This window comes from Copadichromis virginalis, linkage group LG7, assembly GCF_057382275.1.
Source record: "Copadichromis virginalis isolate Kocher_CV1m ecotype Utaka linkage group LG7, C_Virginalis_male_GT1.1, whole genome shotgun sequence".
In the NCBI taxonomy this organism is placed as follows: Eukaryota; Metazoa; Chordata; class Actinopteri; order Cichliformes; family Cichlidae; genus Copadichromis; species Copadichromis virginalis.
Window position 1 is genome coordinate 22,946,977 of NC_140624.1, and position 26,902 is coordinate 22,973,878.

Consider the following 26,902-nt stretch of genomic DNA (forward strand, 5'->3'; position numbering starts at 1 on the left):
TAATGCATTATTAGCATTTTCTGGCTCAATATTTATGCGCATTATTTATACCACTGTGCAAGGTAGGGTCAGTCAGTTTGTCTGTGGGAGGAAGCTGAGGTATCCAGAGAGAACCTGCACAGGTACAAAAAGGTTCTGGGTTTAAAATTCAAATCCAGAACTGCTTTTTTGTGTGTGCTAGGAATCAGACCACAGTGTTGCCCTGTAGAAAACAATCCTAATTAAGATAAGTGGTCACAGTACTGGTTTACAAAAAAAAGTAATGCATTGGTGGTGATTTCTTTGGTCACTGTAAAGTCTCTTTTAGAGTGTTGAAAACCTTTGATCTTTAACAAGATTTTGTGAAAATAACCTTTTGATTTTGCATTCAAATTTCTGTAAGTAATCTTAGTCACCAGTTCATCCTGGCATTTTCTCTTGAGACACCACAAGGTCAGGTGGTAATTTTCAGAAAATCTATTTTTAAAGTGCCTATGAGTTTCTATTTTATAACTTCAAGTGAAGTTCTCTATAGTGAAAGCAGCTGCATTTCTCCAATCCTAAGTAATTTTTGTAACCCTCCTCGTCCTGCGATCACGCAACACCAAGTCTGGATGCTGAGTGATTGTGCTTTTCACACTTGAAACCCAAAAACATTAATACACAGGTTATACAGTATCGCATCAGCTTATAGTCTCAAACACACCATCTTCTCAAGGGTATTATACTGCCTAAAAATACTTTCATTGAACTGAGGCTTTCAGTGTTCACCGATACTCATATCTCTTACTTCCATTCACATCTAAACAGTCTTTATACTGTATTGAAAAGTTACCAACTGTAAAAACATATAAAATCTGAAATGGTGATCAAGAAAACTCAGATGATGAATGAAGCCCAACCAAAAGACTCAATAAGATCCTAGTATCCTTATATTAGTGGCAACTTCTACTTTAAAGTTCCTTTGCTTAGCATCGAGAACCATCTGCCTCTTGTCCATGTGCTGTTCTTGGCTGGTCAGTTTCCATGTCGTGCTTCTACTGATACTGTTCATGGCATGTTGTGTTGCTCTCTTTTCGACGTCCACAAAGCCATCCCATGCTTTAGCAAACTGGCAACCTGTGGATGTGTTGTTCAGCTTGGTCCTCTGATGCGTGAGTCTTATTTTCGGCTGTATAGAAGTTTGCTTCTTCTACTTCTTGCTTCTATTTTACTTTTGAGTGGCACGTACGGGCTGAATTCAAAGCTGAATTCAACAATATCTCAAGATCTTCTACTTCTTCTAAGAGATCTGGTTTCTGCTCGTCCTGTGATGATTGCAACTTCTCTGATCATGAAATAAATGAACACATTTTTACTGTGTGTCTCAGTGTATTGTGGTGCATGTGTGCGTAGACATATAACAGCAAGTCACACACATCATATTTGATACCAAAATCTCCCGGGATGCAAAATTAATAGTTTCTGTTGCTTCTATAGATTGATGTTTCAGTGGATTGTTTAGTGCCTGTTGGCACACATCAGTAATCCAAGCTTGCATATTTGTCATCTTCTAGGCTGATGACACCTATATGCAGCTGAAGAAGGACTTGGAGTATCTGGACCTAAAGGTGAGAAAGATAATGATGGACAAAGTTGATCACCTGATTCCCGTTAGCTATTTTAATGAATCTTTTCCTTTACTTTAAGTGTTTTTTTCCCTTCAGCTGCGCCTTTCTGATTTGAAATGTCTCTAGTGTAATCTAACACGCGTGGTGATTCTTACTGACAGCCACTTCCTTCACCCTTGTTGATCTGTTGAGCGGAGACAGCTACAAATGTTGTAGCTACAAAAGGAGATGTTCAAGCATCTGTGTGGGACCAAACATCCCTAAATCCTTGCAGTGATCTTCTAACTCTTTGAGTGGTTTTAGAAGCATCTCACAAAAGCAGCCGCCATTTTGTGATTGCGGCTCTGTGTCTTTGTGATTTTTGACTCCCAGATCAGAGCTCTAGAGCCCCTGATCCTCGCAGTTCACAGTTTACTACTGCACTGCACTGCTGGGCCTCTCAGGCCTCTAATGAACGTAAGCTCTGTGTATGCGCGCATGTATGTCCAGTATGTGCACTATATTAAAAGATGTAGAGCTGTGTGTAGTATGGCTGTGTTTGTGGGTGTGATTCCTGCTCGTGCATGTTTGCTTAGTGTTCAGAGGGACACAAGCTCAATAGTCTGTGTGTATGGGGTGTGTGTATGTTTAGACGTTTAGAGAGTGTGTGTTCTAGAAAGACCATCCCATTGCCTACAGCACTGCATCTACAGCTTGAACTGAATATGATGTCTTCTGTCCATGTTCACACAACCCCCTCCCACCATGTGGCGATGTTGATGGCGCTGTTAAATAATGGGCATGGGATGGCTCGGCAGTGCATGTGTTGTGGCTGTGGCCCGGTGGTTGAAAAGCCAGCTGCTTCTACCATCGTCTCTGAAACGCTGCACCTCCTTGACAATGATGCAAGGCTCTACTGTGTCTTGTTTATTTATTTGTTTGTTTTATTTAAAAAAAGGGAACACACTCCTAAAATAAAATGAGCAAAACAGAAAAACGTCTAAACATGAATAAAAAAAGAGCTGTCACCAGTGAGTTTTAGTGTTAAACATGGTGCACATGTGCTATATTCTGAGATTTGTAAAGCTAGCGAGCGTAACGCCAGTAAACCTCACAGTGGGCACCTGAAATTCGCTCCACTGCGCATTCTTCAAAGATCTGTTTTTTCACAAAAAAAAAAAAAAACAGCAAGTGGAAACCGATAAGTCATTTTGTGCAGAGCTTCAAAGTCTCCATAGCCATTGTGTTGTTCATGGCAAGAGCTGATTTTGTGTGGCAGAAGTCTCATACTGTTATGTACACAAGGCTTAGGGAATGTGTCATAGATAGCCTGTCGCAGCCCATAATAGTTTGTAGCCGGTCTCTGTGTTTTGCATTTCCCTTACTTCAGCACAGATGTACCATGGAGTCGTACACTTTTTTGTTTGTTTTTTACCACAACACTAATATCTTAAAATATTAATTTTGGAATTTCCAGGTACTGAAGGAGTCAGGAAAACCTGTCAAGGTTGCAGAAAGTGATGTGGATGTAAGTACGAGCTTGTTGACTGCACTAGAAAAAAACATAAACAAAAATACACTTTAGACTCTGTGATGAGGTTGTGTTTGATAATTTTCAGTTGTTACTTTGATGTCTCGAGAACTTTTTAACCAATCGGTGAAAAGCGTGTTGGTTGGACATTTCAGGATGCTGTAGGTTTTTTTTGTTATATGTTTCTATTACAAACTGCATTTACCTGAATGAACAAAGATATACATATATTCAAGGACCTTTCTATTTGATGCATATTCAGAATATTCATAAACAGGTTTAATGTTTTTATGTAATAGATGAAACAGTCAAACACTCATTCGCTGCCTTTCAGCCAAGGGAACACTTAATTCTAGTTTCTTCTGACTGTTGTGGTTCAGTTGGGAGAAAAGTAAGGGCAATTTAGGCAAAACAAAACATGGATCCTGTGAAAAAAGTGTGGGTGGACACTTAGATTTCAGGAGAAAAAATCTTGCGGAGAATGTTAATAGTCAAAAGCTTTGAGTCTTTCAGTCTGATAATTCCCTGCAGCTTTTCAAACCGTCTTCGTTTTCTCTTATGAAAGTATTTCTCACGATTTACTTCTCACACACAGTTTATTTAAAATTTATGAGCATGTTGTCTGCAATGAATATTTGAGGAGCTCCAACAACAACATCGCCATGGAGACAACTTGTAGATTAATAATTTATTCAGTGGAATATAAAAACCAATGTAGAGTGTAAAAGAAAAAACAATATATACAGAGAGGTACTTTGTTCACATTAAGATTTTCACTTTGAACCTTTTTACATGCATGAAGTGATCCCACCTTTGCTTTCAGTTCAATCAGAGATTAATTAACAAGGCTCTGAGAGTCTGACACTGTAATTAAACATGTCAGGTGGGTTGCACTCACTTTGTTTAATTGCTTCACTCACAGTAATTCTAAGTACACCAAAACGAGACAGCGGAGTTGTAGGGCTGCAAATCTCAAGTGTGCTAAACCCATATGCATTAAAATGGACGTATACACAAGTATGTGTGCCCTCATGTTACTATAATGCTCACACATGCTTACGCTCAGAGACGTTTTCATTCACTGCACCTACACAAACAAGAGGAAGTTGTAAATTAAGCAAATGGGCCTCTTAATTACCAGAGGTCAAGACGCACATACACGCACACACTTTGGTGAGCACTTGAGGCATTTTATCTGTGAGTGTACAAAGGACCCCCCTTCCATTCCTTTCCCTGCCCACTCGACTCTTTGTCTCCATCTGCAGGTGAAGTTGAGTCGGTTATGTGAACAGGACAACATACTAAAGGATCTGGAGGCGAGGATCAGCTCCCTGAAGGACGACAAGGTACACAGTAATAGTTAGAAAGACTTTAAGCCAGCCATGCCAGGACATTCTACCCGCTGTAGTCAGTCAGATGAGTCAGCCTGATTCTGGCTTATCAGTCTGAATGGAAAGTGTTACAAAATTCTAGGAAATACTACATAAAGTGCCCCATACTGTAATTAGTTGAAATATATTTGAGTTTAATAGCTTAAAGCAGCTGTCAAAGTATGTGGCAGCACACATCAGAGTCAAAACAAGTTTCCTGCTAAATGTAACCTTCACTGTCATAATTAGGAAAGTCGACTGAAGTAGAGACAGACGCTTTATTTACCTCAGCTTTTACTGTTACAACCCCACATGAAAGTACACATTCCTCATCAGATTCTGAATACAACAAGGTGTTATTTGCAAAATAATGTAGGGCGTGCAGTTAAAGTCTGACCATATACAGCTCAGGATCTACTTTAATGAAAGTCAGTCGGTATCTCATGGCAGCGCAGCTCTGTGGAAACATGCTGCCCCCTGGAGGTATTTTAAAATAGTCATCTGCTGAATAGTAAGTGTCCATTTATAGAACAGCATTCTACAAACAAGCCAGGGGTCGGTTGCTCTCTGTTCATCTCATGCTGATCTCAACCTTGTCTCTTCAGGACAAGCTGGAGAGTGTATTAGATTTGTCCCATCAGCAGATGGAGCAGTACCAGGAACAACCAGCTCATGCCCACAAAATCGCCTACCAGCAGAGGCTGCTGCAGGAAGATCTGGTGACGATCAGGGCGCAAATATCCCGCGTTTCCACGGTATCTATGACTGAGTGTTATTGTATAAACACTCATTTCACAGTCCACACATAATTCTACAAATGCATTTGTTTCAATGCTTGCAGCTGCTTGTTATTATGTGCCATATGTTTAACAGTGTGCCTCTAATACACTTTGTGTGTGTATACAAAGTGTGTATACAACTTAACAGGAAAAAGCTCATGGCCTTTATATCTTATATGATACCGTGTAGATTAATTATTTATTTATTCATCACATTATAATGTGCTCCATTATTGACTTATGGGTTTTTGGTTTGTATTGTTTTTTTTATGCGGGGAGGCTAAAATGGGCATGTGGGGATGGATGACTGCAGATCAAACCTCCCTACAGGCACAAATAAGAGAACCTGAACCCGTTTACCGTGGGACTATGTATTAAGTCTTTCTGCATGTGTGTGTTTGTTTAATGCAGGAGATGGCACATGCCTGGGAGGAGTACAGCAGGCTTGAGAATTCAGTAGATCAGTTGAGGCTAGCACTGCAGGCACAAATGAACCACAGCTCCACCTCTCAGGTAAAACGTGTTACTGCATGTTAGAGCGGAGCCAATCTAGTTCTGGATTTTCAGTTAAAACAGGCATTTACTCATAGCCTGGATTTTATATGGCGCTTCTTTGTTTTTGAAGACTATTTTTATTTTTATTTATTTATTTTTTTGTATTTTGTCATCACTATATTGCTCGAGTGCAGACTCTCACCCTCGGAATAAAATAGAAACATTGCATCAGCAATTTTAGAATTGCAACAATTTTTACATAGTGTGTGTCCCTCTGTGTAAAAACAGTTTAATAATATGCTCAAACATAAGTGAACAACTGAAGAGCAAGCAGTTTGATGGCCGGGTGTGGCCTGTTTAATAGTCTTTCTTTTTAGTATTAATCAATAGGTCAGTTGTGGTCTAGAGAATTCTTGATGCAAGTAGAAGAGGGCATCATTCGCCTGAAAAATCACGAGTTGGTAAATTCTTAGAACGGAATGCACAGACAACACAACACCACCAAAAGACCTGCAAAATCAAATCGAGAGCTAAAGTGGAAGACAGTAGAACATTTTCCTTGGTAATAAAAGAAATAAGCCCTTTACTAGATGTAGCCAAGTAAGAAAAGCCCTTGAGGAGATGCATATATGTACTAGAGATGGACCGATCCGATATTACGTATCGGTATCGGTCCAATACTGACCTAAGTTACTGGATTGGATATCAGAGAGAAATAAAAAATGTAATCCCATCCACTAAATATCAAAAAAGCTCCTCACAAAACTTGCGACATGGCATAACTCGGCTCATAACCGTAGCACGTCAGAGCAGTATGCATCACGTGATAGAGCGGCTGTGTGTATTTGTAGCCTCGCTACCAAACCGGCATTTCATCTCCAAGAAAGTTATCCCAGAGAGAAGTAAAGCAAGTGTGTAAGTTCATCTCTGAATGTTTGTAAAGCATTCCAAAATGAAATCACATCAAATATGAGGTGAACTGAGTCGGATTCCTTCTGCTGATTTTGTCTTTATGTTGTTATACAGCAAGAGAAAGCTGAGATGAAGCGCGAGCTGTGGAGGATTGAAGATGTGATGGCCGGACTGAGTGCCAGCAAAGCCAACTACAAGATTACCATCGACTCTGTCCAGAACCCAGGTAGAGAGCCCAAAACCAGAGGACTCAGTGCAGGGACTGGTAATGATAACCAGATAGGAAGAGAGTCATTAAGATCCAATAAAGGCCTTGATCTCAACACACCTTGTAGGTGTATAGCTAAAAATGGCCACATGGTCTGATATTTAGTATTTTATATTCTGTGCATATTGTGCTGTAATTACTATTACAGTGAGTCTGACTATGTCACTGACTTTCACTCCCTGTTCTTCTGCTTTCCAGTCAAACTTGGATTGAAACTGTATTTCTCTTACTCCTTCTCTCAGTGTAAATGAATAAGAAATTCTTCCCGTGCCTGGGTGTAAACCTCAGTGTAAAACGTCTTATATTTAAAATCTAAATTCTGATTTCTCTGCATTCACACATCCCACCAGAGAGGAAATTAGTGCCTTCAGTGTCAGAACCAGCAGTGCCTTCTCCCAGTGCAGAGATTCAGCCTCCTCCTCGCAGCTCCATCCCAAACATCCACTCTTATACTTTGCCTCACAGCACTGTGCCAAAGTGGGTGAGTGCCACAGCTCTGCTGGTAAAAACGTCAGAGTCAGCTGAAAGTTAACTTTCACGAAGTTGCTGGATTTAGTCTAAATGAAATGTTATCAGCAAAATAACGATGCTTTCTTGTCCTCGTTGCTGCACAGGCAGAGGACAGTGCCCCACCCAGGCCACCACTGCCTCGCCAGTACGACTATGAGGATATACCTCCTGTGGTTCCGCCCCTCCCCAAAGAGGCCTCAGTTATCCGCCACACATCGGTGCGTGGGCTGAAGCGCCAGTCAGATGAGAGGAAGAGGGACAGAGAAAGTGGGCAATATGTTGTCAATGGAGACTATAAGGTACGCCGCCATTTACTCCCTGTTGTTGTGTTAATTCTGCGTGTATTTTCTCTACAGGTTAGATCAGTTAAATATCTCATTTTATATTGTTCGCTGCAGCCAAAGAAGTCTATCCAGTCCAACTTCCTGTTTAATCTTTTCTGGTTTCAGGCTGACTTGCGTTCATACCTGAGTGAACCAGAGCTGCCAGGAGTAAACCACCACAACATTGGGTCTGACACTGACTATCAGTATTTCTCAAGTAAAGGTATCTGAAAAGTAATGTGTAAATGATATATGGTATCTGACTGGAAAAGGTTTCCTGTTGAACTTGATTACACAATTTTAAAGCAGCCAGTGATTTCCCATCAGCATTGTGTAGTCTAGTTACAGTATATTTTAAATACCATGAAAAGTCCTGGCTACATACATATTTAAAAATACAGAATAGAGTTGTGTTATGATGGGATGGAGATGTAAAAGATGGAGGTGTAATCATAAAAAGATTCAAAGAGGAAGTGTGTAGTGGAAAATACTTATTTTAATAAGAAACTAAGATGAAGTCTCTTTAGACTTGAGTATTCATCAGTTAAAATTTGAAACATGCTCTTATTAAATGGTACATGGACTGGTACTTACACAGGGCTTTTCTACTCTGACTACTCAAAGCTGCTTATCTCGCTAATAAGCCTTCCTTTAGTTATAGAATTGTCATCATTTGGAGGCTGATGTTTGACAGTGGATGATTATCTGGAATTTAATTAACATTTTTAAAATCTAAAATGTAACATTTTTTAAAATAAAGAATCTGATTTTGTAAACAGTTTTTACGTTTGCCAATTACATGAAGGCATCTTTTAATGTTGATTCTTTTTATAACACCTGACCCCTCAGACAGCACAACATTTGTATATTAATTCAAGTCCATATTCCTAGTAGATATTCCATAAGAGATTTCAATGTTTTCATTAAATTAATTTACTGCTCTTGTTATTTTCTTGGTCTGTCAGGCTCCTCCTCTCGACAGAACCAGTCCAACTCATCTCATCTCATCTCATCCTACGTCACCCTAAGGAGAGGACTTGGGAGCTCTGCAGCAAAGGTGAGTAAAGACAATAAACTGGACAAACTCAGGGTTTGTCTGTTTTTAAAAGCCTGTTTTTTTTTTGTTGTGAGTCCTGTTTTAATCTTATGTTCAATTACGTGTTTGTTTTTGTTTTTAATATGATATGTTTGCAAACTGACACCACTGGAAAAATCTCTCACTACAACTTTCTCCCAGTTTTGTCACTCGGTTTGTGGACCATCTGTGTGAGCAGTAGAAACAGATTTTTTGCATCTGTATCCAGGCAAATTGATTTTTCTTTTGCATTTACTACTTCTGCTATTTTACTGTTTGGTTTTGTGTCCATTTTGTTTTCTGCCACTTTTGATCTGTCTTATTGGTCCAGACCCAGATCTTCGAATGTGTCCAGTCTAACTGATATATTTGGCAGTGTGGATGAAAAAAAGCTTTCTTGATTAGGTCCAGTTAGCACCGTGTGAGGACGAATGATTAGTCAGTCAATGATTCTGGTGGGATAGAAACCACTGTAAAGCTGTAAGATGGATATTTTAAAGAGCCAGTGTTTGCTTTCTTTCAGCAGCTGTCAGCCATGGCTACAGTTTTAACTTTGCTCTACTTCACTCTTACAATCTCAATAAAAAGCAGCATGTTGGCATGGCTATGCATCTAATTGGCTTCATAGTAAGGTGGATAGTTGATCTCTAATGATTGGTTAGGGTGGACTGTATCCTCTCCCAAATGGAAACTGTTAGAGTGGATATGTGGTCTGAGTGAAGATAGAAACTGGGATTTAAGGGTGGGAATTCAGACTTCTTTTCTTATAGCACTAACCAAACATCCCCATGTCATACCAAAGCTTTCCTTGTTCTGTTTTTTCCTGCCTTTACTCACTAGGAAAGACCTAAGAGTGCCTTGGAGTGTCTGTCATCAACTTCCGAAGTCCTGCAGCCCTCGAGCAGCCAGGCCAGAGGCCGAATGACTGCGGAGGAGCAGCTGGAACGAATGAAGCGCCACCAGAAAGCGTTAATTCGGGAGCGCAAGAGGAACCTCAGCCAGGGCGAGCGTTCCAGCACGGGCCTGTCTGCCTCCAGCGTCACCGCCCAACGCTCGTCGTCCTCCTCAAGGCTGCCCTCGAGCACGTCCGACCCTCCAGCCTCCGTACGTTACTCCCAACCCCACCGCAGCAGCAGCAGGCACAGGGAGCACCACCTCCACCACCAGAGCTGATATGCCACGTTCCCACCCCCAGCCACATAATATACTAGTGGAAATGCTAACACACTAGCACTGCCTGCCTTGTGTAACCACTAGCCACTGATGGTAGCCAAAAGCACTAACAAGCTAAAGGGCGGGACTGACTACAGCTGGCTAGCTAGCGTGGATAATACTATAAGAAGAGTTGGAGAGAAAAGGAGCACAGGGGATTGTGGGTAATGCTTGGCTAGTTTCAGACCAGAAAAAAAGATGCCCTGTCTATTTTATTTTATTATTTAAAGGTTCAGGTGAAAGTGAACTTTATTTCCACTGCTCCCTGGTGGGACCTCACTGACACAGTTCTGAATGTAAATCCATTGAGAAGAGGAGTGAGCTGAAGGCATCAATCTGCCTTCCTGTCTCAGTTTTAGTCACCACAAAGTAGAGAAAAGAATCCATTTATGTACATCTACATACTGTGTACTTGTACACTTTTATTTATTTACTGAGTGATATTTTCAGTATACAGCTGTACAGTTATATTTTGTAGAGATTTGGTATTTAGAGCATATAAAAGAGTGAGGGAAAATGTCAGAAAAAGAAAATATACATTTTCAAGTTGATGAAATGAAGACAGATGCAATGTTACAAAAAAAATCATGATCCCGCCTCCCTGCTTTCTTTTCTTCACTCAAAATCCAAGTGCCTTGTTATGTTGACGATCTTTTTTGCCTTTGTCCTAAATGTACCTCCTTAATCAGCATTTTAGCTAATCATGGTGTGTTTACAGCATGCGTCCCCACTTCAGAATCATAGATTATGTGCAATAGCAGAGTTTAGTCAGGAAGTTGTGGGGACAGTGCTGGTTTTTATCCCTAAAGGAAAACTTTGACATTTGACACTTAGAGTAAATCTAGCTTACAGCTAGCTGTGCCCCTTGGTCTCAGTGAAGAATACCGTAGATGCTAATGTGCTTGGATGGAAAAAAAATATTGAAGCTTAAAATGTCAAAGTCTTCCTGTAAGGTTACATGACACACGATAACTGCCGTACTGGTGTTATGATAGCAGACTAACCAAATGTTTAACCACACAGCTGTGAGAGCTGCCTGTAAATCAACTACATTTCCCATAAACCCTTGAAATCAAATTTTCCTATAACAGTAAGCAATACATAGCTTGTCACCTTCTGCTAATCATTTTCACCCTTTTCAGTGCACATGATGATAATAATGATATCGATAACAATAATGATAATGCCAGAGTATATTTTATTTTTATGTACTTCACCAGCATTAGACATGTTTATTTATACATCATTTTTTAAACTACATAATTACTTTTTAGCTTTTGACTGTGTTTCATAATTACACTGACATTTTTAATGTTGGAAAAGAAAGATGGCCTGTTTTGTTTTTTTATAGAGCATAATAATACATGACTGGATAAAGCAACTGGGCTGAAATGCAATAAAAAAATATGTGTGTGTGAACAAAAAGTGGACAACTTTGTCACAGGAGATCTGTGGGAAAATTAAACAACTTTTAGTGATCTGAGGCATTAATGTCCTTAAGAGAGGGAAAAAAAGAAATTTGTCTTTATCAGATTTACAAAGATGCATTAAAGAGATTTTTTGCTTATTTTTACTCCGTGTATTGTTGACACATTTCCTGCTAACATTTGAAACAAATAACCCCTGTTACTGTTGTTCTAGTTATGTTCCTTCAAATGGCACAGCTGTCCACTCCTTGTTTTCAGTCAGATATTCACCCCAAAAGCTCTTCTGCCATATTGTCTTTATCTTTTCACACCTACATAAAGCCTATCAGATCAAAGTGTGGAGTAGTAACACGAGGATGCTCAGTTGGAGAGTAGAAATATAGTAAAGAACTTAAAGAAGTGAATTGCTAATCGCCACCTAATTCTGTGTAATCGAGAAGCAATGCACAACTCTTTCCCCTTTTCTTTTCTATCATGTAGAGATTTGCACTTGACAATAAAGAGTTTCTTGCTTCTGAATCTGTTCTTTGCTGTGTTCTTCCTAATCCGGTGGGGGTTTGAGGAATCTGTGCCTGCATGGTCTTCTCTTTTTATCTCTGTCCTTCTGTGTGCGATTGATTCTCCTGAGCACAGCAAGGCATGGGATGCAGTGTTTCTCAGAGCATGTGAAAGCACCAGCAGCTCAGACCCTGCTGCAGGCTACTGGAGTGGGAAGGATGCATGCATGGCTTTGATGCTCCTTGGATGATTACTCTCAAGTACCTCTCACCCCACACACACACACACACACACACACACACACACACACACACAAACAAAGAAGAAAGGGCAGATCCAGAAACACATACGAATCATTTGGCTGTCTTGTAGTTGCTTGTGGTTACAATGCTAAGAACAGTCTTTTCAAATTCTTGGGTGAACTTGCTGTAATTACTCCTGGTTACACGAGTGATGTGATTATGTTTGCCTCTCTCTGTCTGAACCACAGCTTAATGCAGTAACATTACACATGCACGCAGGTAGAGTTTCTTTGTGTAGTCAGTCTTATCCTGCACAACATTTTTATTTTTATTTTTTTGTGGAACCAGTACTTTTAGCAGTGTTGATTAAAAACATGTTTCAGTGACCCAGATATTTAATTTATTATTAATTAATTTATACATTTTTGTAATTTTAAAAATTTTAATCTGTCAAGTTACTTTTTTACTAATGCCTTCATCTCTGAAAAAAACCATTACAGCCTAAAAGAACTTCTAATATGTACAGCAGCTGATGCTTTAACTTTAATCTTGCAGTTACTGCAGGAAATCTGACCTGGAATCATTATTTATAAACACTGTGTACATCAGATTTGGCTAATCTGTCATTCTGATAATAATGGTATTAATATTTAACACACAAGACTGTTCCTTAACTAAATGATTCAAGATTCTATTAATGATAAGAATAGGGTTTTTCCCCCCCCACAGTGTGGTAAGCTTTTAATTCTGACTCGTCCCCCTTGCAGGTGTTTGACTGGCAGGAGGAGCGACCTGTGGCAGAAGGTCAAAGCGATGAAGGGTGGAATCCAGTCAAAGAGAGGGGCAGGATCCAGTCAGATGAGTGGGTGACAGTAACAGCTACACGCATAAGAGAGGTGGATGTGGAACCTCTCGACTATGACCTGGATATCAGCCGAGAGGTACACACACATGTGACTTCAGTTAGAAGCAGCTCAGTGAGAAAGTCGCAGCATCACTAATACAGAGGTTTCTTCCTGTCAAAGAGTTTGAGGCTTGGTCCTGAAAGTTCCCTGACATGATTTTTGCTGTGATTTGGTGTTTAATTAAAAGAAAAATTCATTTGAAATAAAAATCTCTACCTTTCAAACCACAGACCAATGTGTGTGACTAACTGTTTGCCCAACATGCAGCTGTCCAAACCAGAAAAAGTTCTCATCCCTGAGCGCTACATTGAGTCTGACACCGATGAGCCTCTTAGTCCAGAGGAGCTGGAGGAACGTGCCCGTCGGGCTGAGCGAATCAAGACCCTGCTGGCCAAATCCAGGTAGATGGTGCTCATACCGAAGTTATACCAGTTGAAGGAATTTAGGGGTAAAGATGTCGTTTTTTTTGCACTTGGATATATACCAGGTGGGAGGTAAGGCCTTAGTGGTAATACATCAGATACATTAACACTTGTTTGTGTGTGTGCATGTCATTCTGTCTGTAAATATGGTAGAAGGAAAGGTTCAGTGTAGTTAGCGGAGCAGAGTGGGGTCAACAATCCACTGAAATTATCCTTAGGTCTTCAAAGTCAACTTAATGTTTTATTGGTTGACAAAAAGCTTTTTAACTTAGAAACTATGATTCTGTGCTGTGTATTATCAACACATAGAAAGTACTGTATAAAGATTTTAAATACATCATATTTTATATCTCACCTCTCCTTCAAGGTCAAATAAGGTCAAACTTTCATAAAATGTCTTTTATCTTAAAAACTATGATTAAAATTCTGCTGCCTTTGTTTGTGTTTGCAACATGTAGGAAATGATACTGGTTTATGGGGACTCTAAATATCACATTAGAGTTTGCATCCAAATATCATATCACATTTGACCTCTAACCTCACTTTTACGTTTCATGTCTGCCTTTCTTTTAACTGGACCCCAAAATGCGTAACATCTTTTAAGAAAGTACTGTCAAAGGAAAGAGAATGAATCCAATAAAAAATAATAAGGTTTGTGCTCTCTGAGTGCTTGTTATTAATAATCCCACAATCATTATACGTATTCAAAAGGGAAATTAAGTACTGTAAATGTACCAAACATCTCCTGTGTGCTTTCTGAATAATTTCCATAACTGTTTTCATGGTCGATAGGTCCATAAAGCTTCTTAGTTCAAGTGTGCTGTTCAAATCAACACTATATAGTCAGTCTCATTTGTGTCCTTTTATGCAGTGTCCAGAACATACAGCCATCTGCACCGCTGGACTTCACTGAGCTGGATTCAGCTCTGCAGCAGCAGGAAAGGATCATGAATGTGTCCCAGATGCTGGCTTCAGAGGCCTCGCGCAAGAGCAAGCTTGTTGCAGGTTAGTTAGACAAACATCCACAGCAAAGTTTTTCTCGACTGCACTTCTGAGCCTTCATGAACACATTTTAAATACCTTAACTTTTACTAGAAGCGCAAGTCATGCCTAAAATGAGACCACTGCAAAGTAAAGGCCAACCAGAAGGTCCTTGCTTTGCCGAACTATCCAATAAACCTCAGTTATCAAATGTGAACCTGATAACAATTCTCACAGAAAGTACAAAACAAAATCCTTTTTCTCGAGTCTCTCATCTGTTTTCGTTTGTGGCTGCCACTGTAGTTGCCTATGGTTACAATCAATTCTTGTTTTACTCATGGTTTAGTGGTAGTGGTAGACTTTTAGCAGGAAAAATCTTAGATCGACATCTCAGTCTGGCAAAGTGTGATTTTTTTTCATTGTCCCTGGTGTGTAGGGACTGAAAGACTGGAGAGCTGGTGAGCATATCTGGTCCAGGTACACCTGCCCTGACCTCCAGTTCATGTTGTGTGAATTTATTGTGTCTGTTGTGTGTATGTCTAAGTATATGTTGTTTTGTCAGGGTAAGGAATGTGCACAGATTGGTGACAAAAGTTCTTGGGTTTTTTTTAAATCTTTATCTCTCCATTTAATACTTTTTCCCTAGAACATCTGTGGACAGTCCTGGTTTCTTTATTTCTGGGTGATATTCTATCCAAAGAGCCCCAGGGAGCAGGTTTCACATTGATATATTTGACTTCTATAATAAAATGTGTCTGCTAACCAAAATAAAATGACCCATTTTGAGCCTAAAAAAAGCCACTGTAGCCCAATGAACTCAAAGCTTGGATTTCCCTTTAACACAGTGAGAGCTCAGTGACAGCTGCTGACAAAACATGGCTCATAATTTATAAGTTATTCATAATTTATTGTAAATTTCTTGGCTGAATCCTCCGTTTAACTTTGAACTCTGCTGGAGTGAAGGGAAGCAAGCAGTTCATTAGAAATTCAAGGGAAATTGTTCCAGAAGACCAATTCGTTGATCAGTTGGAGCTCATCTCTAGTCAAAATCCGACTTTGTGAAACCTGCCAGATATTCCCCATCAGGAATCATTTCGAATGAAGTGGAGATGCTGCTTTGGTGAAACCATTGTGGCCTTTCTGATTCCAGTGGTGTTTTGGTACAGGTGGGCTGTTGATCTTTAAAAGCAGTTGATTGAACTGTTTGACCTGCATCAAACAGTTCAATCAAATGATGTCTTTTGTTTGGTTTTATGTTCAAAGTAATGTTGATAGGCACCTGATTCAGGGCTCCTCCACGTATGCATAAACTGTTTACAAGGGACATAATTTTTGAGGGGAAAATAATCCTACATCTTGTTTGCTGGAAATATGTTTGTATTCTGCACAGAATAATCTGCTGTGTAGACCTCAGGGTGGTCCTGTGGCCTATTGCACTGGGACATTGGAGACTTTGAGTCGTGAGGGTTGCTGGGTGGGTCCTCTGTGGATTGAGCATATTCAGGTGTCTCCCACTGACACTCAGATTGGGATTTAGGAAGTGTTGATGTTGGATCAGCGCCTTTGTTTGTTTTGTGTAATCTTTGAAATGTTCCTGAACAGTTTTGTGGATTTATCACTGTTAAAATCTGTCAGTGTTTTTATATATATGTGTATGTGTGTGTTTTGGTAATAAAATATGAGTGCAGTAAAATCTACTGATGAAACAACTTTTCTTTTTCTTTCCTCCAGCAAGAGCTACTGCAGACCACTGATCCACAGGAACGACCGGTGCAACAAAACGGAGTCTTTGTGAAAGGAGCTTGAACTGGAAGGATCTAATCATTGGAAGTGGACTGATTTACATATAACAAATGCCTTTTTTTAATGATTGAGGACTAAACACATTTTTTCAAGAGTTTTTCATTCATATTTCTGAAGTGGTATCAGGTTTTCTTGCTTCTGCAATTACACTGCACATTTAAGTAATTATTTTTAACACAAGTTAGTTGCTTTTTTAAACTCTACATTTACTTTACCTGTACTGTTGACATGAAAGTTTTAGCTGGATTTCATTTCAGCTGGATTTCAGTTTTAAATTGCAGCGAGATCACTTTGACCATTATTTATTGCAGTGTTTAGCTTCATGGGCTTCATATACTTTCCCAGCACTGTCACTTGATGATCCAGAACCCGTCAGTCATCACAAAAGCATTAAAAAATAATACAGTTTAACACATTAAAAGAAGTTATTACAAAAATAAATATTAAGATTGAAAATGTTTACTTGTCTTCTTTTTTCATTTTTAAAAAATATTATTTTCTGGATATATATTCATCAACTTAAGTTGAATAAAGCATATTAGAGAATACATATAAACATAATCTACACTCAACAAAAATATAAACGCAACACCTTTGTTACTGCTCCCATTCCCCATGGGATGGACGTAGAGACCTAAAATTCATTCCAGATACACAATATAACCATCCCTCCCAAACAGTGGTCACAAATCAGTCCAAATGTGTGGTAGTGGGCACATCTGCTATATTGCGATAATCCATCCCACCTCACAGGTGTGCCACATCAGGATGCTGATCTGACATCATGAGTAGTGCACAGGTGTACCTCAGACTGCCCACAACAAAAGGCCACCCTGGAATGTGCAGTTTTGTCTCACAGCAAAATGCCACAGATGCCACAAGCAATGAGGGAGCGTGCAATTGGCATGCTGACAGCAGGAATGTCAACCAGATCTGTCGCCCGTGCATTGAATGTTCATTTCTCAACCATAAGCCGTCTCCACAGGCGTTTCAGAGAATATGGCAGCACATCCAACCGGCCTCACAACCGCAGACCTCGTGTAACCACACCAGCCCAGGACCTCCACATCCAGCAGGTTCACCTCCAAGATCGTCTGAGACCAGCCACCCAGACAGCTGCTGGAACAATTGGTTTGCACAACCAAACAATTTCTGCACAAACTGTCAGAAACCGTCTCAGGGACGCTCAACTGCATGCCCGTCGTCCTCATCGGGGTCTTGACCTGACTCCAGCTCGTCGCCGTAACAGACTTGTGTGGGCAAATGCTCACATTCGATGGCGTCTGGCACGTTGGAGAGGTGTGCGCTTCACGGATGAATCATGGTTCACATTGTTCAGGGCAGATGGCAGCTGAGAATGTCCCAGTTCTTGCATGGCCAGCATACTCACCGGACATGTCACCCATTGAGCATGTTCGGGATGTGCTTGACCGGCGTATACGACAGCGTGTACCAGTTCCCACGAATATCCAACAACCTCGCACAGCCATTGAAGTGGAGTGGACCAACATTCCACAGGCCACAATTGACAATCTGATAGACTCCATGCGACAATGTGTTGCACTGCATGAGGCAAATGGTGGTCACACCAGATACTGACCGGTTCTGGGTCCCCAGACCCCCAATAGCGCAAAAAACTGCACATTCCAGGGTGGCCTTTTGTTGTGGGCAGTCTGAGGTACACCTGTGCACTACTGGTGGTGGTCAGAGGGCCCGGTGGCGCCAGTGTTTGGCAGCCTCGCCTCTGTCAGTGCGCCCCAGGGTGGCTGTGGCTACACTGTAGCTTGCCATCACCAGTGTGTGAATGTGTGTGTGAATGGGTGGATGACTGGATATGTAAAGCGCTTTGGGGTCCTTAGGGACTAGTAAAGCGCTATATAAATACAGGCCACTTACCATTTACTCATGATGTCAGATCAGCATCCTGATGTGGCACACCTGTGAAGTGGGATGGATTATCTCAATATAGCAGATGTGCCCACTACCACACATTTGGACTGATTTGTGACCACTGTTTGGGAGGGATGGTTATATTGTGTATCTGGAATGAATTTTAGGTCTCTACGTCCATCCCATGGGGAATGGGAGCAGTAACAAAGGTGTTGCGTTTATATTTTTGTTGAGTGTAATTTATTTTCCAACAATATTAAGCCTTCGTGGCAGATGGGCGCCCCTCGCTGAGCCTGGTTCTGCTGGAGGTTTCTTCCTGTTAATAGGGAGTTTTTCCTTCCCACTGTTGCCAAATGCTTGCTCACAGGGTGTCATATGATTGTTGTGGTTTTCTCTGTATTACTGTAGCGTCTTTACCTTACAAACTTAAGGCTTTGGCGTGTAGTTCTGATTTTACACTATATAAATAAAATTGAATTGTTTGGTGAATAGTGCAGTTGACCAGGACTCTAAGACCAGACGAGCCAACCTGAGCACTGCCTGGATTGACTAAAAGAAAGCTTACGACTCACTATCCCACAGATGGATCCTGGAGTGCTTGGCACTGTAAAAGGCTAATAGTATGCCGATAACATTCATCAGGAAATTGCTGGGACTGTGAGAGACCAACTCCAAGGCAATCACAGAAGTTACTATGAAGTGCAGAATACACCAAGGTGATGCACTGTCCCTACTGTTCTGCACAGGCCTCAACCCCTGAAGCTAGCTCGTCACTAAAAGTGGATATGGATATAGATTCAGAAGTGGAAGGACCATCAGACACTTTCTGTACATGGATGACATCAAGCTGCATTCCAGGGAGACATAAACGCACTGATCTATATCACCAGCTTCTACAGTGAGGACATCAGAATCTAATTTGGACTGAATAAGTGTAGACAAATTGTTGCAAAGGGAGGGAAGATAATGCGGAATGAATGCATGCTAGAAGGGAGTATACCAGATATACAGGACAGCTACAAGTACCTGAGTGTCCCACAGGCCAACAGGAATTCTAATGAAGATGCATGAAGGTCAGCCACAGCCACATATCTCCAGAAGGTAAGTCAGTTGCTGGGAATCCAGCTCAATGGCAGGAACAAGATCCAAACCATCTGTGCAGCTCTACCAGTCATCAGATACTAGCTGGAATAATAAGCTGGCCACATGACGAGATGGATGCCACTGATGCCAAGATATGAAAACTCCCGACAATGCACAGAACTCCAGCACCCTGAGGCTCTAAGAGCAACAGAAGGAGGGAATATGTGGGGAGTGTCAGAGTCACAATACAAGATGAAACGGAGCATCTACGAGTACATCAGAAAGATGAGCTGCAGACAGATGGTGATAAGGAACAAGAGGAGGAACTCTTGTGGAAGCCTATCCCTGCATGTAATGTACCATCGACAGACAGAGGAAGTGGGTGACATCAAGAAATGCTACCGGTGGCTAATATTTTTTATATATGTAAATAAACTTAGCACAAAAGTAAGGGGGGTTGCGCCCATGAAAAATGTCCCAAATCTTCTCAGCCAAACCAATTATTCTGCTATTGACTCTTTTGGTGTTTATTAGATTGGATGACTAAAGTCTGAAGCAACAAAACACATTTGTTTGTGGTTGACTGAATATGCAAAATGACTCTACTGGTAATCTTTTAATCTGAAATGTATTTATTTTTTTCCTGAAGTAGTCTTCCCTCTGTGGATCCTTAAATCCTGGTACCTCAAACAACACAGTCACCTAGAATGCAATTTGCAGTTGTGGGACTGGTGGTAATCCAGATGTGCACAGAGCAACAGGTTCCCCTCCAACAGATTTGTCAGAAGAACATCCACCAAAACTTGCTCTGAAATACAAGACAAGACAGCCCCCACTCATCCAGGCCATCAAATATCAGCACAAGTTTATTTGCCAAAATCTCAAATTCTTGTTTGTTTTGAGGAAGCTATAAGGAGTTGGATATCCTGGTTAACCCGCCCCTCCACCCATGCAAGAGCAAACTTTTACACAGAGAGTTTTTGCAATGCCTGCAAGTAAATATGTTTTCACCATCACATTTGTTCATCTTGTGTCATCACTCTCCTTGATGCAGCCTCAATATGTCCGTCCTCATGTTCACCGTTAACCGTTTCACCAACTGCATGTGTGATGTACAGCTTGGTATACACTTTGTTAGAAATAGAGACCAGCTTTAACCTGATAGTCTTTGCTGTTTGGAGCCTACTTTAGCTGAGACTGGGTGAGAGGCACAGTACATTCTAGATAAATTTCCAGTTATGAGTCATCAATGAGTGGAAATTTTGACCTCTTGGTGGCAAAACTGCAAGAATCTCCTGTATCACCAGTGTATTTCCCTTGGGACTAACATTTTCCACCATCCAATTGGTTATTATCTATAACTGAATAATTACCATGGCATGAATTGAAGAAACACCCCGGTTAAGGTTTCATTAAAGGGGATTTACAGTTATAGGACTGTGCCTGAAAATCACAGAAACCATGAAGATTTATTCATACAGAACACTGAGAAGGTATCTATATCAACTGACATGTTTCTCTATTTCATTTGGAAGAAACCATCACAAGATGGGTACACTGGTCCCTTTATGAAGAATGTGATTAGCAAGGATACTCAGGCAGCCTGTGCTGTTTTAAAGATGCTCAGTTGGTGCCAAGGAGCCCCGGAGTGCCAAGTCAATATTTCCAACACCATCACCCTGAACCACTGACACAAGGCAAGATGGATCCACACATCCATGCAGTGTGTGCCGAATTCTGACTATACCATCCAGATCGCGCAACAGAAAGCAAGATTCATCCAGAAATCCTCCTTCTGTCGTCCAACTTTGGTGAGCCTGTGCTAGAATGTAGCCTGTGTTTCCTGTTCTTAGCTGACAGGAGTGCCACACAGTGTGATCTGCTGCTGCTGTAGCCCATCTGCTTCAAGGGAGGGTTTGACGTGTACCTCCGGAGATGCTCTACTGCATCCAGCACAAAACGTTATCGTAATAACTCTGCATTAGGACACAGGCCTGCATGTGGGCCTGAAAATCACAACCAGTATTTTCTACACCATTCTCTTCACTGATTTTACGGACTTCTTTGCGATCCACTCTGACACCAGATTTCTTCACTTTTTAGTCACATTGTGACTTTTCATTATTCCATAATAGATCAACCAAATCTGAAAAGAATGAAAATTTAAATCTTTACCCAAAATGGAAATTTTAAAGTTTTCTCAAATGAATTATTGGAAAACAAATGTGGTGCAGTTTTGCTGCTCAAGCTTTAATACTGATGCCCAAAACTGTGGATAGAAAAAAAAAATCGTGCTGAAGAGAGACAATATTTTGGTTTTACATTGAGACACTTAAAATGAGTGTAAAATTGACTTGGCTGCAGTTTTGAACAGAATGTTCAAAATGTATTTTTCAGTCCTATAAATCTCATATTCCACCACGGTTTTAACTGAAAATGATTTTTATTGGTTTTCAAGAAAACACAAAATCCTCCATTTGTATACCAATCAAAACTAATGCCAGGGAATCCTGTTTCATTCAGCACAATTCATGGCAAATGCAGTGACTGTTAAAATGTCCAAACGAAATAAAAACTTGATCATGTGGTACTGCCACTCAGCCTGCAGACTTCATTCTTTGACGACATGCACACCAGAGTGTAGTCTAACGATTGGCTCTATGATGGATGACGGCCTACCGTTCAACATTTAACACCAAAACTTACAAACATAATATTACAAAAACTAATTCCTCCCTGCCGGTCTCATCAGCATTACGAGGATTTCACAAAAGCTGCTTTGTAGTCGTGTTTCAGTTCCTCGTTCCTACTGTCCGGGCTGGTTTCAGACTCCTCTGAAGTTTTTTCTTCCGGCTCAGGATCGCTGCCTTTGTCCTGAGCTTCTGTGGGCTCTTTCTCACTGGTGGACTTCTCTGGCTCAGCTTCTTTTGTCTGTCCATCCACTGGTGGTGAAGGGATCAACTCTGGCTGGGTTTCAGACTGAGGATAAGAGAGCCAAAAGATGATTTACTTATAATTAGTATTAGTATGATATTACCAGTGTTGGGGAGTAACGGAATACATGTACTGCCGTTACGTATTTAAAATACAAAATATGAGTAACTGTATTCTGTTACAGTTACCGTTTAAAAGGGTGGTATTTAGAATACAGTTACTTTGTTGAAATAAATGGATTACACTGCGGTACTTTCCTGTTTCATATTGTGGCGGGTCAGGACTGTTTGGGTTTTGTTTGCTACGTTCTGTTGTTCCAGGTGGCAGCGTTACGGTTGCCATGGTTACAGGGTGACGCTCTCTCTGCGTGTTTCCTGGGTGATAGAGGCCTTTTTGTTGTTGTTGTGCTAAGCTAATAGGCAGAATGCTACCGGTATAGCTCTAAAGAATGTAGCATCATTAGCAGTGTAGTCCGTGCTGCAGGGAGAATGGATTGCCATACGCGTTATGTGTCTGTGAGCGAGGGAGGGAGAAAAAGGGGAGTGGAAAGGTACGAGTTGTCATCGAGGAAAAACGGCAGCTGGAAGCATGTAAATATAATAATAACCACTGCAGCCAAGAAGAGTGCCTGACGAGCCCAGTTGTAAGTAAGCTATTAAGACTCGACTGTACACCGTGTTCGTGTTTTCCTCCAAAAACAATAAGTTCCGTTGGAGCAGTCTTTCAACGTCTCTCTCTGTCTCTCGCAAGCAAAGTTGACCACAACAAAGTAAAGCTATTTTTCGGCTACGAGCCGACAGGGACCCCGCCGCATTAGTCAGAGGTCCCTTTACTACAGTTCGGAGTCGCGGACCTTCAGTAATAGTAATAAATCACACAGCAATAGTACATTCATGTAGTTGTAAACAGCATGATAATATATTAAGTAATCCAAAGTATTCAGAATACGTTACTCTCATTGAGTAACGTAACGGAATACGTTACAGAATACATTTTGGGGCATGTATTCTGTATTCTGTAATGGAATACATTTTAAAAGTAACCTTCCCAACACTGGATATTACTTCTGTTCACATGGAAGCAGGTTGCCTGGTAACAGAATATCCCAAAAGTCCAGAGTGTAAACAGATGTGCCTGCAATTTGGCAGATATTTCTGCCAAATTGTTTTGTCACAAATTATTATCAGCAATGCAATATGCAAAATATGGTTTCCCAATTAAAATGGAGAGTTGTAGTTCAAAAACTTGAAATACAATTTAGGAATGTAAACATTTACATGAAAAGAAATATAGAGTTACCTCCAAATCTGTCAAATCTTAAAGTCTAAAGCATAGGTGTGAAACTGGCCCGCAGCCTACTTACATTTGGCCCGCGAAGCCATACCAAATTACTATCAGAGCTGGCCTACTGGTATTATACAGCTAATATATATATCGTTTAGTATTAAGCTTTGCTTGTTCCATATTAAGTTTTTCAGCAAAACGTGTTTGAGTCCATAAGAAAAGATTCATTCTTATATCTGGAGGAATAAATATATTTCAATAAATATTAACGTTATCCCGCGACTTTGTTCCAGTTTTGAATTTTGGCCCACTGTGTATTTGAGTTTGACACCCCTGCTCTAAAGTATTTAAAGTATTACAATTTGGATGCTCGGTATCTTCATCAAGCTGCAGTTTTAAAACAAACATGAATAACAAATCATTTAATTTCATGTCACTTAAAAATGATTTGAGTCATCTGAGATTCAGAAGAATAGCAAACTAACCAGTTAGAAAACTGAAACAAGATGCTTCTGATATGCAGCTGTATTGTATCTTAACACAGCTTACTACACCAGTCATCTACAACATCATAATAACCACTGACTACTGACGTGAATAACACTGAGCATCTCCTTCGAGTGCAAATTAGGGCTGGGACTCATTGGGTATTGGCACTGAAGTAATAACAGCAACATACTAACTGCATCCCTCTGTGGCTCTAAGGTTGGTTTCAATACGTTTTTATGCTTAGACAGTGAAAAAAAGATATGTAGATTTTACAGGATGCGCACATAATAAATTAAAGGATTTAGCATAACATCCAGTTATAATTAAAAGTAAGTGTTTCTGGATCTACTACACCTTTGTTTTCTGCCTTTTTTCTATATAGTCTAGCATGTATGACCCCTCACCTCACTGAAACCCAGACCACAATGTCTCCGGTTGCGTCCTGACAACTTCCCATCCATTCCCTGCTGGTACTGCAGCTCCAGCTGCTCATTGATCTTCTGATCTTCCTGACCTGCAGAGGAGACACCAGTCACAGCAGGCACAACCAGCCAGTACAGCTCTATCCAAGAATGGATAGACCTGTGCGGCGGATGTGTGGTAGCAAAGCCGATTTAATTGTTTTGGGCGTAAGGATGACACAGCATGTGTGAGAGGTGCAGGATGACAGTTTGCGAAAGCAGAGCTAATACCACATTTTCCAAAAACTAAATAACAAGCTTACCGCTGCGGAAGTGAGATGTTGACTTGTGGTCACCAATGACAAGACGCCCAGTGTGTTCTTTCTGTAAAACAGCAACAGTCCCACTTTACCTTAACTGTCACAACTTCAGGCAGTGAAGCATGAAGTAACAGGGCCTATTTTTATTTTGCTTTGGTCTGTGAGTCTCCAATAAAATGAATCAAAACACAAACAAACCTTGCCCGCGCCCATCAGCCGTAAAAACTTTTGTTTTCTCTCATCGCTTCCCAAATCAGCAGAGGCCCACTGTGTACCCCCATCCTGCAAAGGCAAACATTCTCATCATGTGGATGTTCAAACAAGAGCATCAAGAGCCAGACTGAATCAAAAACATGATTCTGATATCATTACCTTTAAAAAAAAGAAAGATTATTTTGAAACAGTCATAAATGTTTCTGATCAGCAGGGCTAGACGTCCCTTTTTCTGACCACACCTCAACTCACCTGTTTTTTTTGTTGTTCATTAATTATGAATTAAGTTGTGCATTATCTGCAATCCTGCTTTCAGTCCTGTTTTCATTAGTTTAGTTTATTAGCATGACGCCTGAAGCATTTTCCTGTTTGTTGCAATTTAAGCCACTTTTCAAGAAAAAATGCAAAGCATTTGATGGCTGAAGGTTGTTACTCATAGACAATAAACATGGCCTCATATCACTACAGCGTCATTATTTTGGGATTTTGCAGCTTTTTTTATAATATGCTCTTGCTGCACCACTGAGGTTTCTGTGAACCTAAACTCATCTCTGTTCACTCAGACATTTCTGTAACACGCTTTGTACCAGTGAAAGGGGAAATTCTAATGTTTTTCATTCTTTTAATTTTATATTCTATTATCGTCTCGTCTTTTGCATGTTTCATTTTTAAAAATTTATTTTTTTGTAAGGGATTTATTCTGTAAAACAGTGCAATATGAAACAAACAATGCATGTGTTATTTATCAATAATAGTAATTAAAATCAGGTTCAAATAGTGGTGACTTACACGTATCTCCATCGACAGCAATAAATGTGTCATAACTTCTTTTTTTTTTATATACACAAAATGATAATTACCCAACAATGACACCACAGTGACTTTAATATCTAAATAAAATACATAAGTAAATATTATCTGCTTACATTCGGGCCAAAACAAAGAGAAAACATAGTAAATATTATATCGTAGTTCATGTAATATAGTTTTGAGTCATCCTAAAAAGGGGAATGAGTTCAATAAACTTTCCTATTCTAACAATCACGCTTTGAATCCCAGCGTTAGCAAACCTGCTACAGCGACGCTAGCCGTTCCCTGGTGGTTCGTAGCTCTCGCCCAGGGCTAGTTTCGTTTTTAAGCGTTTTACTCACTTGACTGGGAGACGCCGATCGTTTTGTTCCATGCCTGTCCTCTGGAGAGCTCATTGTGAACGAAAACTTTAGAAAAATATCGACAAAATATCATGCCACCTAGCAAAAGCTAGCAGGCTATGTCAACAATCCTGCTATCCCCACTTCCTGTGCAGTCTTCTTCGTTTGTGTTGCTGCTGGTTGTGTCGACTCTGTGCCGCCACACTGCGGAGAGTTCTCCTCACAACAAAAACTCGTCATCAAATCTACTTAGCGGTTATTTCCTGGTCTCTCTCTCTCTCTCTCTCTCTCTCTCTCTCTCTCTCTCTCTCTCTCTCTCTCTATCTCTCTCTGTGTTTAGATAGAAACTTAGCACAAAAAGTGAGGCATTGTTGTAACAATGCTTCTTGACAATAAATCTTATACTCCTGGAAAGCCTGTTTACCCCCCCCCCCCCCCCCCCCCCTTAAATGGTGTTATCACCTCTGTCAATTGTCATACACATTTACAACAGTCAGCCACTTCCTCCTCATGTTGGTCACCAGCTTGGTCACACTGCTGTGGTGTGGCATCCCATTCTTCAACTAGCATTTGTCACAAGTCAGCCAATGTGCTTGGTCACTCTGGAATAAACAGCACACCCAAACTGCTCCCACGAATGTTCAGTAGGGTTGAGGTCAGGACTGTAGGCAGGTCATTCCATCTTCTTCACTCCCAAACTCTGGAGGCAGCCTCTGGTAAACCCCGCTCTGTGGGGACAAGTGTTGTCATCCTGGAGGATAGCATTTGGCCCAATACTGCAGAGACCATATCTCTGCAATATTGGGCCAAATGATT

At 40.6% G+C, this 26,902-nt stretch overlaps 2 protein-coding genes across 4 annotated transcripts in view; one reads left to right on the forward strand and one right to left on the reverse strand.

Moving 5' to 3' along the window:
• LOC146705027 (pleckstrin homology domain-containing family A member 7-like) overlaps positions 1 to 16,311 on the forward strand; it is a 155,044-nt gene extending 138,733 nt beyond the window's left edge. For 2 of the 3 annotated variants that reach the window (XM_085462549.1, XM_085462552.1), the window contains 17 exons: positions 1,536 to 1,589; positions 1,962 to 2,045; positions 3,046 to 3,096; positions 4,365 to 4,445; positions 5,075 to 5,224; positions 5,660 to 5,761; positions 6,770 to 6,881; positions 7,274 to 7,404; positions 7,538 to 7,732; positions 7,883 to 7,979; positions 8,722 to 8,813; positions 9,672 to 9,935; positions 12,978 to 13,151; positions 13,383 to 13,516; positions 14,409 to 14,542; positions 14,955 to 14,995; positions 16,250 to 16,310. In XM_085462549.1, the coding sequence (XP_085318675.1) occupies positions 1,536 to 1,589; positions 1,962 to 2,045; positions 3,046 to 3,096; positions 4,365 to 4,445; positions 5,075 to 5,224; positions 5,660 to 5,761; positions 6,770 to 6,881; positions 7,274 to 7,404; positions 7,538 to 7,732; positions 7,883 to 7,979; positions 8,722 to 8,813; positions 9,672 to 9,935; positions 12,978 to 13,151; positions 13,383 to 13,516; positions 14,409 to 14,542; positions 14,955 to 14,980 (1,881 nt within the window). In that variant the 3' untranslated portion in view covers positions 14,981 to 14,995; positions 16,250 to 16,310. Of the gene's footprint in view, positions 1 to 1,535; positions 1,590 to 1,961; positions 2,046 to 3,045; positions 3,097 to 4,364; positions 4,446 to 5,074; positions 5,225 to 5,659; positions 5,762 to 6,769; positions 6,882 to 7,273; positions 7,405 to 7,537; positions 7,733 to 7,882; positions 7,980 to 8,721; positions 8,814 to 9,671; positions 9,936 to 12,977; positions 13,152 to 13,382; positions 13,517 to 14,408; positions 14,543 to 14,954; positions 14,996 to 16,249 lie in introns of all 3 variants that reach the window. The other variant, XM_085462550.1, reaches the window with a different exon arrangement.
• Positions 16,312 to 21,523: 5,212 nt separating this feature from the next.
• Positions 21,524 to 26,292, reverse strand: lg7h11orf58 (linkage group 7 C11orf58 homolog). Its single transcript, XM_085462553.1, has 5 exons — positions 26,087 to 26,292; positions 24,921 to 25,004; positions 24,726 to 24,786; positions 24,406 to 24,515; positions 21,524 to 22,273 (listed from the first exon to the last, which is right to left on the reverse strand). The coding sequence occupies exons 1-5, from the start codon at positions 26,138 to 26,140 to the stop codon at positions 22,049 to 22,051; spliced, it is 534 nt and encodes a 177-aa protein (XP_085318679.1). The 5' UTR covers positions 26,141 to 26,292; the 3' UTR covers positions 21,524 to 22,048.
• Between the last annotated feature and the right edge of the window lie 610 nt (positions 26,293 to 26,902).

Excerpts from the sequence above, each read along its gene's own strand:
- lg7h11orf58 (XM_085462553.1), bottom strand. The coding sequence starts at position 26,140 with ATGAGCTCTCCAGAGGACAGGCATGGAACAAAACGATCGGCGTCTCCC. Across the intron at positions 25,005-26,086 it reads GATCGGCGTCTCCCAGTCAA|GATGGGGGTACACAGTGGGC; the intron begins GTGAGTAAAACG and ends TTGCCTTTGCAG. Across the intron at positions 24,787-24,920 it reads GGCTGATGGGCGCGGGCAAG|AAAGAACACACTGGGCGTCT; the intron begins GTTTGTTTGTGT and ends GCTGTTTTACAG.